Source organism: Filicampus tigris, chromosome 4, assembly GCF_054856515.1.
Source record: "Filicampus tigris isolate MCC_2025a chromosome 4, RoL_Ftig_1.0, whole genome shotgun sequence".
Taxonomy (NCBI): domain Eukaryota; kingdom Metazoa; phylum Chordata; class Actinopteri; order Syngnathiformes; family Syngnathidae; genus Filicampus; species Filicampus tigris.
The window spans coordinates 24,251,104-24,265,021 of NC_141220.1; the positions used below are offsets into that span (position 1 = coordinate 24,251,104).

The following is a 13,918-nucleotide window of genomic DNA, read 5'->3' on the forward strand; positions in this document are numbered from 1 at the left end:
GAGACCTTTCAAAACTGTGGACAAACTTATGTTATCAGAGTTTTGTGTTTTTGGATGGTCCCTCTCTGTTAATGCTTCAAATTTGGTAGCAAATGTTCTAAGACTAAGTTTGTCTTTGAAGGAAAATAATTCCAGAATGACTCATGACGAGTCCGACCAAACTTCATCCTGCTAAGTGCAACTGGCTTTGAGGGTATTTTTTTTATACTACTACTACCATGTTTTGAGCGAGTCATTTTTCTGCCTACTGTCTTTTATACGGCCTTCAAATTTGGTAACAATCAGACAAAAAATCACTCGTGCCAAGTTGACTTTTGGAGGACCCCTGGAAAAGGCCATAATGAGCCGGATATGGCCGCTTCAATTGAAAATGGCAGACTTCTTGTGTCATTTCGGACATGGCTTTTTTGTTGATCTAGTCAAGACCGACGTGCTTACCAAACATCATGCTATTAAGTGAAACGCCGTCAAAATCTAACCTTGTGGAGATCAGTCAGTAAAGTTTGTGTTTTACGGCGAGACACTTGGAAATGTCCAAAGTGAACCTAAATTCAGCTTCAAACCAAAATAGCAGACTTCCTGTGTCTTTTTGGACATTTTTTTGTGGGTCTCCTCATGATAGACGTGCCTGGCAAATTTCATGTGCCAAGGTGAAACTGGATTTGGGGACTGATTTTTTTTTTTTTAATTTTTAATTTTTTTTTCCCCAAGTGGTGCTACCAAAGCAGACGATTGCAGCTTCAAATACAAATGAAAGACTTTGGATGTGCTTTTGGGCATGGCCTCTTGAGACTTTTTTTTTTTTTTTTGTGAGTCTACTTATACGAGACTCAGCTACAAAATCCCACCTTGCCAAGTGAAACCCAACAGTAAACAAAAGTCCTCTTGTCCTTCTGACATTTGCAGTTCCGATTGGCATTTTTCTTGGAGCTGGTGTGTTCCAAAGGTGAACACCAGAGTGCACGGAATGCGATGCGCCCTATTCTTAAGAATGATCAAATGTTCATCAAACATTGCAAAAACAAGGGCCTGTGGGGTCAATAAAGGTTTGATGATGGCGATACTTTGACCCTGGAACAGATTGTGGACACGCAATTAGGGAAATCTAAAATGTTGTGGCGAGCTGAAAAAAAATGGATTTCTTTGCTCGCGCGAATTACTTTGTCTCAGTTGAAAGCGCACTTTATCCTGCTTGCATGTGATTGCACGTTCTTCACAAATATGTATAGAGGTTATAAAAAGTCTGCGGCCCGCTTTTGTGGCATAAAGACAATTGACGAAGAATATCAATCATTTACGGCACGCACGCACAAAGTAATTCAAGAGCATTGTTGCACAAATGAGTACAAAGCTGAATTTTGAACTAATGAATAATATAACTATATATAGAATAATATAACAACACTCCAATAGCAATCATTCCATTTGACTCCAATTTCACCCTTGCTACACCTATTCCATGTTCAAAAATACCACGAGTGCAAAAGTTGAACCTCTGGGTGTGCAGTACATTCCACATAATATCGTGAACCTGTTAGTAAATGTGCTTATTTTTGTACAAAATAAAACACTGGGATGACTAACATACAAGTGGTTAGTCAATAAATGAATTACGAATCTGGGGGAGTCATTGAGTAACAACTGCTCTTCTTAGGGTTGTTTTGTTTTTTTTTGTTTTTTTTTGTCAAAAGCACCTTCCTCGTACTTGCTGCGGCGGTCCGTCGACGTCCTGCCGGCATTTGCTGTGTATCAGCCACAGCCTACTTTAACAAAGTAGCCTGTACGCAATCCTTAATGTCTGATTTTGTTTTTTGCATATTTGCCCATGTGTACTCGTCATACACGACGCCACTGACTAGTCTTGCTGTAGTTAGTTATTGTCTTTATATGCTATTTATTCACATAGAGTTGTCACTATGAATAGATAATTGTATTTTTTGGGGGGGCGACTATTGTTGCCGCTGTTAGATTTAGTTACGTATCATTGTCATGTATAGACGCTTTACTTTTTGCAACAAAAAATACAGTACATGCAACGGTTATTGACTATACTCGCGGCTGTTCACGTGACTCTTATACAGTATATCTTCTCATATAATGCTTGTATTGAAAGTGTTTGTTGGTACAAGTACGGTTGTTTTTAACTGAATTGTAATTAACGTGTGTCATCTAATTCTTCACGCACAGTGCTGAAATTTTGACCCATTCAAAGCTGTGTTAAACTGTACAAAGCAAGGCTTTGTGTGGTAAGTTCTCAAGTGTAAGTAAAATTGATTCAATGTTTTTGTTTCAGGTAGAAGCGAGCACGTGCACCGTTAGCCTTGAGGGTTATATGATCAGCATGTCCGAATCTCTTCATACCGCTATTTCGAATCCCACAGTTCCCGGAGACACTCAAATTCTTTCAATTTGTTGTCTACTGTTTTTTATCATATACGTCTTGGAGCCCTGTTTTTTTTTTTTTTTTTTTTAAATATAGTAATAATTTTAGTTAAGTAAAAAAGTAATAATTTAAGTAATACGTTTTCTAAATATATATAAATATATAATATATATAAATATATTTAAAATATAATTTTTTTTAGATATAAATATATTTCTTTACAGGTGTCTTTTTTTTTTTTTTTTTTTCTTCCACAGCACTCGACAGTATAACTTCTACTTGAACTTTGTTGACATGTCTGTGATGAGTTTTTTTTTAACAGTTTTTACAGTGTCTCTGTTTGGCTGTGTGTGAGACGTAGTCACGTAGTATGCCCGACGCCGGTTGGCTGCCACGAGGCGGAATGGCAAAAAACGTTTGTTTAATACGCGACGACGTCCCACCGCTCCAAAAGCATCGTTCATGGGAACTACATTGACTGCAATTGAAACGCGCCGCCAGAAATTCTCCCGCCGCAGTTAGTGTGAACGTAGCAGCCTCGCCTCCGCAGCGAGCAGAGGGGGAGGGACACGACACGACTGTAGGCCGCGAAGAATGAGCTGCGGGTGATCGGATGTTTTGATCGGCAATAAAAGGCTTTGATCGAATGTTCCGATCACGTCATTTTTCACGAAAATCGGCCGATCGTGATTGGTGCCCGAGCATCCCTAACAATCACGGCTCAGATTCAGAAAACTGGTCAGCCGCGATTGGTCGTTGCGAGCAGTTGTGATGTCATTTTCAGTCGACAGACGACAAAACGGCCGCCCCCAGAAATGGCTAAAAAATGAGTGGATTTTATTGCTTAATTTATATTCCACAAACGCAAAATTAATCAGAATGCCGTGTTTCAACTAGTGGGCCTGCTGATTAATTTTACGTTTGTGGAATATAAGTTAAGCAGAAAAATACACTCGTTTTTAGCCATCGCTGGGGGCGGCCATTTTGTCTTCTGTCGACTGAAAATGACATCACAACTGCTTACAACGACCAATCACAGCTGACCTGTTCTCTGAATCTGAGCCGTGATTGGTCGTTGTGAGCAGTTGCGATGTCATTTTCAGTCGACAGAAGACAAAATGGCCGCCCCCGGAGATGGCTAAAAACGAGTGGATTAACACTTATTTCACTAACGCAATATTTATCAGAATGCCCTGTTTCAACTAGTGGGCTTGCATAAAACATATTCTTGAAAAAAATATATGTTTGCGTTGACTTCCGCTTTAAATCCTTTGAAGGCAAACTCCAGCAGACATTGTGTCATTTGCTACTAAATTTGAAGCATATCTAAACAGATGTGTGACTAGTTACCGTCATTGCTTGTGGGTGGAGCATGGTAGTAAGGTTCAATGACTCAACTTTTGGTGTAGTAGTGCACTAAAGACGTTTTTGAAAAGTGTGCTCACGAAGCCAATGTCACTTAGCAACATGAAATTTGGTGGCAACGTCTATATTGAGTACATCCACAAAAGTCTCCAAAAGCCATGCATGAAAAGACCTAGGAAATCTCATTTTAGTTTAAAGCAACAATTGTGGGGTACACTTCCAGGGGTCTTTCAAAAATGAACTCGTCCTAGAGATTTGGTTGGATTGATACCAATTTTGAAGCACATGTACGAGACCGGAAGACAACACTAAATTGCAGGGAAGAAGAGTTGTCATAGTTGCGTGATGGCAGTACATGGCAAGAAATTTTGAAAACACACAATTTTGAAAAAACTTCAACACCACAAAACTCTTGAGTGAAGGGACTTTTTTGAAAATTCAGCCCCAAAGACGCTTTAACATAGCAAAATGATATTTGAATTCCATGTTTATCATTAGTAGATAAATCTTAAAGGGGAAGTCACCCAAACATATTTTTTTCAAGAATATGTCCTATGCAAGCCCACTAATTGAAACAAAGCATTCTGATAAATATTGCCTTTGTGGAATAAGAGTTAATCCACCCGTTTTTAGCCATCTCCGGGAGCGGCCATTTTGTCACTTCTGTCGACTGAAAATGACATCACAACTGCTCAGGTCTCAGATAACGAGCAATCGTGGCTCATCTTTAGAAAACAGGTGAGTCTAGATTGGTCGTTACCTGATGGCCAAAAACGGGTGGATTAAACTCTTATTCCACAAACGCAATATTTATCAAAATGCCGTGTTTCAACTAGTGGCCTTGGATAGAACATACTCTTGAAAAAAAATATGTTTGGGTTGACTTCTTTAAGAAACAATGTCCAAAAGTGCATAGTGCCTCCGCAAGTTTGGTTTTCAGAGGATAAACGTTAGGTAACAATCGCCCTCTCTTCACATCTTTAAAACTCATCTTTATTCTTTGGCTTTTGACTCGGCATGAGACTTGTTTTGATTTGACTGTTTTTGTGCTTTTTATTTTATTGTCTTCATTATTAATTTGTTTTCTTTTTTTGTGGTAGTATGACTTAATTTTGCTCTATGTACAGTACTTTAGATACAGTGGTGGTTGTCTTTTAAAGTGATTCATAAATACAGTTGAGTTGAGTCAATTTGCCTATTTCTGGGCGAGGAGAACTTGCCCAAGATATTTTGTCTGACTAAGCAAGTAATGATTTGTTATCAAACAGGAAACTCTGTAGGTCAAGTTCATAGGGAGATAAGATAGTAGTGTAGTGCAGTGGGGGGGGCGGGGGAGAGAAATACAGCTACGTAATGTAGCTTTGCTGTGTATGTACACAATAAACTTTCAAAAAGTCTAGATCACCCTTAAAGCTGCTTTGTGAAAATAACCCAATTTTGGTCAAAAATTGGATTGACCTACTACTTTGGTCAATTTGACCCAACTTTGTGTTGTTTTGTATAAAAACAGCTTTTTGTATAAAAAAAAAAAACCAAACAGCTTTTTGTGTAAAAATATTCGTTGACAAAACAACTCAAAGTTGGGCCAAATTCACCCATGTAGCGGGTCGGTCCAATGTTTGACCAAAAATTGGGTTATTTTTTGACCTAGCAATCTTAAGTGTATACAAAGTAGAGCACGATGCAATTGATTCCACTGACATTTAGCACACTTTGTTGATTCAACATTCCACAGTGGCTTAGTACTGTAACACTTGTAAAGACAAACACCACAACTTCTACAATAAAAACAATCCTCAAAATCCCTTTTTGATCACAATAAGGGTGAACTCACCCCAAAATCTGGATTGTCGGCTCCCAGCTCCAGGCGTTCCTCCTTGACGGTGAGGTGCATGCCGCAGGCGGACAGTCAACAAACACAAGCCCGAGAGTAGTGCGGGGGGCAAAAAAAGTGCAGGATCTAAGACGATGGGTCGCCACGGCAACTGAAGCTCACAGTTAAGTCGCAAGAAAGGGTGGCTGAGTGATTCTGGTACCTCCCACCCCCTTGACCTACTGTACGGTCATATGATGCGTGACCAGGGCTGGTCCTGTGAAAGCGCGTCCGTCACATGTGTCGCTTCATTGGTCACCCTGATCATCGGCGGAACTCAGGAGTCACGAAAAAGCGTGAGCCGCCCATTTTTTTCCCACTGACTGATCATTGTTGACATCAGTTGACCTCACAAGCATTGTCATCTGCCTCTGGTGGAGATCATCATAAACAGTCTGAGGCTAAAAAAAATAAAATCGAAATGTTGTATCAAAAGGTCTGCCACCAGATGTTCCGTTTCGTCAATTAACAAAACTAAATTGACCATAATTCATTCCATTATTAAAACAAAAAAATTATTAACTGTACAGGTCACGTGTTAGCCAACATTTGAATTATTAATTGGTAGGGATGTAACGATTCACTCAAGCCCCGATTCGATTCGATTTTCAGATCCCGATTTTCGATTTGATTCCATTTTTTTAAAAAAATTGTCTCTATGCACTAATGTGGTTTTGCAGCCATCCACAAACGCAATAATGTTTGGCGCAAAAGCATCATTTGATCTACGCATTCAAAATGTGCTACGCATCTGGAATGAATAAACGTTTCAACTCATCATTTTCTATATGTGTGTAATCAACTCTGTTTTCGATTAATCGACTTGATTAATCGGGGCGAATCGATTTTAAATCGATTTTCGATTGTTACATCCCTACTAATTAGCATATGAGTATAAAACAAAGATGGATTAATACTGTTACGGTATGTGGATGAATAAATGGATAGACAGACAGGTAGATGATAAATGGTGGGATGGATGGTTGTCTGGATGAATGAACAAATGAATGGATGCATGAAGGACTCAATTGGTTGAATGGCCCGTGGATGAATGGTTGGTCGGATGAGTGCATACCTGCAGCGTTGGTGGATTGCTACATGAATGGATGATTTTTGTTAGTTTGATGGATGAATAAGTGGATGGTTGATGGATGAATGGTTTTCAGATGAATCCATGGTTAATGAATGGGTGTGAAGATAGATGGATGACTGGATGTTTGGGTGGGTGGATGAAGGGTCGTAACTTGATGGATGGATGATCCACTGGGTGGATAAATGCATGGATGGATGATGGAAGAACGGTTGGTTGGCTGGATGGATGATGGATTTATTGTTCGATGTAACGACGGATGAATGACTAAATATTTCTTCAGTTGGGTGGATGATGCATGGATGGATGAATTGTTCACTAATGAATCGATCAATGGTATGAATGGATGGAAGGATCAGTGGATGACTGGATGGATGGCTAGTTGGATGGGGTTGTTGTTGGCTGAGTGGACGAATGAATCATTGCCTGCATGAATGGATGACTGGTTTGATGGATAAACTGACAGATTGTTGGAAAATTGATGGCGTTGAATGGATGATTGGCTGCCTGGATGAATGGATGACTGGTTGTATGAATGGACGATGGATGGTTTGAATGTGAGTTGGATGTATGGCCAAATGAATTGACGACTGGCTGTCTGGATGGAGAACTGGTTGAATGGATGGATGAAAGGTTGGTGGATGAATGGATGGTTGAGAGCTGGATGGATGATTGAATGATTGTTAGGTGAAACAGATTGCTAGTGGGCTAAAAGAATAGATACATTGATTGTTCAATGGACAATTACAGGGGTTGAATGCATGACTGGCTTAATGACTGTTTGGGAGCTGGCTGGATGACACGGATGGTGATGGATTTATGAAAAATGACAATGAATGAATGAATAGTTGTGGCCTCAGTGAAATACCCAGCTCTGTAAACAGAATGGGGCCCCGGTGAAAACAGGACTCAGGACGGTCTCGACTCAGCGGGGGCTCCGCCATCTGACATAACAAGCAACATGGCGGGCAGCCTAACTGGCGTTTCCAGTCTTGATCCACTTGATGACTCCTAGCACAGTTATTCTCAAAGTTTTTACACCAACTATGACCGAAAACATGATTAGCTCTCCAACAGTGAAGATCATTTTCGAGTACCACCTTACTTGCTAACACGGTACTCTAATATGATGACTTTTTTTTTTATCGTAGCAAGGCAAAGCACACGGGCTTTCGCGATATTTTCTATTATTTAAATGTCAAAAATAAAAACTACTGTCATGAATGGTAAGATCAAATAAATCCTGTAAACTGCCATGATTAATTAATAAGGCCGCTTTAATCAATGTCTGAGACTACCTAAACCATAGGGAACAAAAAAAACAAATTAAAAAAATCAGTTTTGATTTAAAAGATGTGTGTTTATCAAAACACACCGAGTCGAAGCGTTCCACTTTTATGAAAACGAAGCAAGTTGAATTGTTCTGCTTTATTATATATTGGGATATGTAGCAAATCGTCTCGTATTGGAGAAACGTCTTAGAAGGAAATGCCACAATGACAGTAACCTACTGACAAGTTCATTCATATTGGAACATGACAACTCATTGAATTTTAACTGTCCTTGAATCGTATCGCACATCATGTATGGAGATACGTATCGAATTGTCTTTTATTGGAGCGATGCACAACTCTAGTGAGGAACCTTAGTTACCTTAAAAATCAAGTAATCAGTAAAGTAACTATGCTACTTTTTCAATGTAACTGTGGCACCCTTGCTTTCCATCAATCAACATAAAAAAAACAAGGCAAAGGTTTTCTTACTAAAAAGTATATTTCATATTAATGGGAGCAACTACCATCCACGGTATGAACAAGTAAAAATGATGAATCAAAAAGTTGTACAACCAGGCTATACTTAACCTCAACAAAAACGTCTCCTTTGCCGAGAAAATCCATCCCACCTCGTAGATGTGCCATATCAAGATGCTGATTAGACACCATGATTAGTGCACAGGTTTGCCTTAAACGGACAACAATAAAAGGCCACTTATATTGTATTTTTACAATTATGTTGCGTATAGGAAGTGATTCTTTCACATATCACAGAGGAAGCCCACACTACCACACCAAAACTCTGTTTAAGAGCCAAGCATTGGAAAAAAGTGCTCCTCTTTTTTGCCTGTCAAGGCACCACCAATGGCTTGCTGACACGGTCAGCTGTATTGTCACAAGAGCGGGTCTGGAAAATGGTTAAAATACCCAATTAGAAGCGGTGTGAAATAAAAGAATCAAAATGGAACAAAGAAGTGTCACGGCAAATAAAAGAGAGGAGGAAATGGACAATTAAATAACCATAAAAAAATCATTTTGGCTCACATGCGTGGGTCAACGTGAAGTTTTTAAGTATCTACAATGAACTATTTATTCTTTTTCAAATACTGGAGTGTATTCATTATCAAGTTGTTCAGTTGTTTATTTTCCAAAACACTTAAGTATTTTATTTTTTAAAACAGTAGGACAATTTAATATTAAGATGTTGTAGTTATTTTTTTTCGACAATGTAGATCCCAATGTTTGATGATTGAAAAATAATTCAAATGACAGGAATGTCTTTAGAAATTATTCATCATAAATGACGTTCAATGTTTAATTCTGTTTTTTTTATGCTATTTTGATGATATATATTGATTATTAATGCTTGTGTAGTACAGGTACGTGTATTTTTTTCCATTGTGTATTTTTCTGTAATTCAGTAGATGAATAATGTGACTATGTCACTCGAGCGTCTTTAATTTTCTGTTGTGTATTTTCAAATGTATGAATTACTTTTAATTCAATGTTGTATATACTGAAGATTTAAAAAGTTAGCATTAATTAATTATAATATATTTATAGTTTTGATTCATCATGGTCCATATGTTTTATATGTAATTGTGTCTGAAATATTGTTATTGATACATTTTTAATGTAATAGATTATTTAAATAAATATAAATCCTATGTTTTTTTATCAATAAGCAATTTTTGTTTTGTAACCATATCATGCATTTTCCAAGTATTTTTTTGCACTTATTTTTGTTTGATTATGTTATGTTTATCGTCTTATTTGTCGCAGTAGAAAAAGCCCAAGTTTACCCTGAGCCTGACGCAACGCAACATTGTGGGCGGTTAGCATTGAATGCACTCAAAGTGAAAGTCATTCAGAGTGATTGAGTGTCTTTCTTTACAATAAGTAAATAGGCTACTGTTAGTACATGACCAGCATACAGACAGTGTAGCGTGAATAGCTCCTTTCACGTGCGAACCCGCTAAAACATCAAAGCTTTTGAATTTCCGATGCTACCTGCGGCTAGCGTTTGAAGTGATTGGACACCCCTAGCAAGCCTTGCAAAGACCCTTTGTGCTTTTTCACCTCATTCGGGTACCACCTAAACACACGTACCGCTAATGGATTTAATGTAGCGTAGCGTTGCATCCATGACAACCAGCGTGACTAAACTGTATTATAACGTTAGTGTGTACTATTATCAAGAACTTAATCGGGAGAACATTTCCCAAGCCTTGTGACTGCGAGTCGTTGGCTGTCGCACACGAGACCGCGTCAAATGTTGTACCGCTATGCGTCGCCACGAGTTAGCTAGTGCATGTCATCGCTACAGGAAGTTAGCGTGACCTTAAGGGATATCCAACTAAAGCGGAACGGCATCCCAAGTCATCTTAGCTTGGCTGGCTAAGCCTGCTAACAAGACCTCATGTAGCGATAACAACGATCCAAATATGGATGTTATCGATACTAAGCAAGTACTTGGATCGGATCGATACCATTGTCCTGGGATCGATACTTCGCAAATCAACTGGAAGTCACATATTGTTCAATCTAAAATAGCAAAAAAATATTACCATCATTAGGGCTGGGCGATATGACTGAAAAGTATATCACAATATAAGTGTTTCATATTGGTCGATATCGATATGTATTGATTTTTTTTTTCTTTTTTTTTCAACGATTGAAAATAATGACCCGAAGAAAAATACATTTAGGTTATTTTATTTTAACATAATACTTAATCTTTAATAAGAGCTCAATGTAACTATGAAAGACTGAAATAACCTGCTCGATATAGAGATTAAATAAACTCAATTTTAAATATAAGGTGCTTATAAGGGTTATCATGCATAATATAATTTAATTGTAAGAGTTGTACTGAGTCGAGTGGTCATTTATTTGAGCAAAGTTACGGCGCTCACGAGCGTAGCGCACTGCCGCCGGGCCCGCGAGCGTAGCGCACGGCCGCCGGGCCCGCTCCGTTGAGTTAACAGCTTCTTCCTCGTTGATTTAAAAGCTGCTTCTTCTTTGGTTTAAATGCTTCTTCTTCATGTTTGGTGGCGGAAGCGCGCTGCCTACATCGCGCACCTTGCTGCGATCGGGTTTGTTTTTCTTTTTTTCTATCGAACGTTTTATCGAAGGCATTTTCTATCGGTATCGATCACGTGTTGTCTTAATGTACCTTGATATATGACTCGTTAAGGATCTTGTCCATGATTTGTGGATGTGTGAAATGGAACGCCGAGGACACTCTCCGTCGATTGAACACAACACAAATAGATGGTGTCTGTGTCTGTGTGCGTGCACACGTGCGTTTTGTCACATGTCGGTACCGATGAAAGGGTGACAACACGTGGGACTTTTTCTTGTCCGGCATACATTTATCAAACTATAACCCAGCGTAATTAAAAAAAAAAAAAAAAAGCATTTAAATGCTATTTTATACACATTTAACTTCATCTTAAATGTGCACTGTCGATATGTCACATTAGAGATGTATAGAACATTGAATATAATGCCAACCGATGAGAGATGAAAATACAAAATAATGTCCATATGTTACAATAAAGATGGAAAGCTGTTATATATCTATAAATCGACATATTAGAGGAGCATAGATATTAAATGTGATTTAAATATGGTCCATTGCATGTGTTGTAAATATGTTACATAACTTTATGGTTACCGTATTTTTGCGTTAAATCTGCTTTCTTCTGGTGGGATCACAGGGTGTGGCGTGCTATGACATCATCACCAGTCATTCCTAATGTGCTGTGACATTACCAGCCTCACTTTTGATATGAGTGGTGATCACACACAAACAGACGCACGCACACACACTAATATGTATATAAGTTGACAAATGTGTGAGTTACAGTACGAGTGAGAAATGCGTATTAGCACATGTGGTACATCATATTCTCGAACAATAAAGCTACTGTTAACTTTGTCACAAAAGATCAGAAATAAAGCAGCCCGAGTCACTTGCAGGATGTCATGAGGAGGGAAAAAAAATATGAGCGCTCGGACGGTTAACACACTCGAATTCTGAAAAGTGGAACAAAATGTCTGTGTTTTCTGAAGAAATATGACTCAAAAGTCAAACTAACTAAATATAATGTCAGCAATTCCTGGGAAAATTCAGCCTAGTGTGGGTGAAAATGAGATCAAACAGAAAATAAGTTAATTTTGGTGCCCCAAAAGTCATAAATAATTCTGAGGTCAGAATCAAACAAAACTCGGAGTTCCAACATTGTTTGCAAGGGATGTCAGCAAATCATGTGTAACTGCAGCCCAGTGAAGGTGATGAAAATCTGATAAAAGCAACATTATTTTATTGACATGCCCCTAAAATAAAAAGCGTTTTGGAGTTGAACCTTTAAAAAAAAAAAAAAAAAAGCCTCAAAAGTCAAATATGAGATTTAAGCTCAGTGGAAAAGTGTAATGGTCACCATAGAAGAGGAAGTCGAATTTACTCTGGCTTAAAGTCAGGAGTTTGGAGTTCAACCAAATAAGGGAAAATGTTTCAAAAGTGAAACAAACTTGGACTTCATTATATGGCACATAAGCAAATAAGTCTCGTGCGACTTCAACACACTGATGGTGATGACAACTTCTAAACAGGAACTGGAAATGATTGTGACACCCTCAATGTGGATTTGAACCATATATATATATATATATATATATATATATATATATATATATATATATATATATATTTTTTTTTTTTTTTACAGTGAGTCAAAAGTCAAACAAACTTGGACATGCCGGACCATGTGTGGCATCAGCAAGTCATGCAAGACTTCAACACAGTGAGGGTGATGATAACCACAGAATAGGAAAGGGAGCTTATTCTGACAACCCAAAGGTCAAAGGTTAGAGTTAAATCTTTTGTCCTTGTCATTTGGAAAATACGTTTCAAAAGTCAATCAAAACATGGACTTCATCCCATCATCATGTGACATCACAAATGCAATCAGACTTCAGCCCAGCGGAAAAGGGTGACGACAACCCTAAAACAGGAAATGCAACCTCTTGTCGTGCCCTAAAAGTTCAACCAAGGATATATATATATATCTATATATACATATATACATATACATATGTATATATATATATATATATACATACATACATGTCTGTATGCACAGTATGTATTTAAAAAAACTACATTTTTGGGGGGCGGGGGGTACTCAGGAGGAGGCTGGAACAGATTAATGATAAAGATGAATGATAGAAGCACTATTTTAGTTAATAAAGGAGAAAAACTGTTTTATATTCCATTGTGCCAAATTATTGAAATACATTTCAGAATCTATATTTGTTTAACTTTTACTTAAGTAAAAGAGATCAGTCCCTACAGTACTGCACATTTTTTCTGGGAAGGTGTACTTGTCATAACCAATAATGTCCGCCAGGTGGTAGTGCGACCTAAATCAGAGTCAGAGAAACACATCAAGCCTCATTCACTGAAGTGAGCACCCATTACAGAGATGGACGGATTTGTAACTTTACAGGAACATTTTTAAGTCACGTTGATGCTTTTAATGGTCATATAAATGTAATAAGGAATGCACTTTTAAACACTTTTTTTTTTAAAGGGAAATAAAAAGCAATTAACTTTAATGTAGTGTTCATGTAATGCTTAAATTAATTCTTATATCTCATACAAGTGGTCCATATTCATTTTACTGAATAGAAAAAAAAAACAACCGATTTGTGCTCCCTCCTCCTTTTCCGCTTCCATCCCCATGAATGAGCCCAAAAAGCATGACATCATTATTTTACGACACCCCCCCCCCCACCTTCCCCCGCCCCTCCTCCACCTCCATGCAGCAACATCATCCTGCAGGATTACAGTTTAATCTGAGGAAGATGAAGAGGAAGGAGGGGGGGGTGAGTGTGTGTGTGGGGTGGGGACTCATTCATCATTTTAA

General features: G+C 38.2%; 1 protein-coding gene and 1 long non-coding RNA gene across 2 annotated transcripts in view; one reads left to right on the top strand and one right to left on the bottom strand.

Moving 5' to 3' along the window:
* The window catches only part of LOC147149035 (solute carrier family 23 member 2), a 41,787-nt gene extending 36,131 nt beyond the window's left edge, over window positions 1-5,656 (bottom strand). The window contains exon 1 of the mRNA XM_086028866.1: window positions 5,583-5,656. Coding sequence (XP_085884992.1) covers window positions 5,583-5,642 — 60 coding nt within the window. The 5' untranslated portion in view covers window positions 5,643-5,656. The remainder of the gene's footprint in view (window positions 1-5,582) is intronic.
* Window positions 1-13,021, top strand: part of LOC147149034 (uncharacterized) — a 78,974-nt gene extending 65,953 nt beyond the window's left edge. Inside the window, exon 4 of the long non-coding RNA XR_015086566.1 lies at window positions 12,719-13,021. This is a non-coding gene — a long non-coding RNA (uncharacterized LOC147149034). The remainder of the gene's footprint in view (window positions 1-12,718) is intronic.
* Window positions 13,022-13,918: the final 897 nt, after the last annotated feature.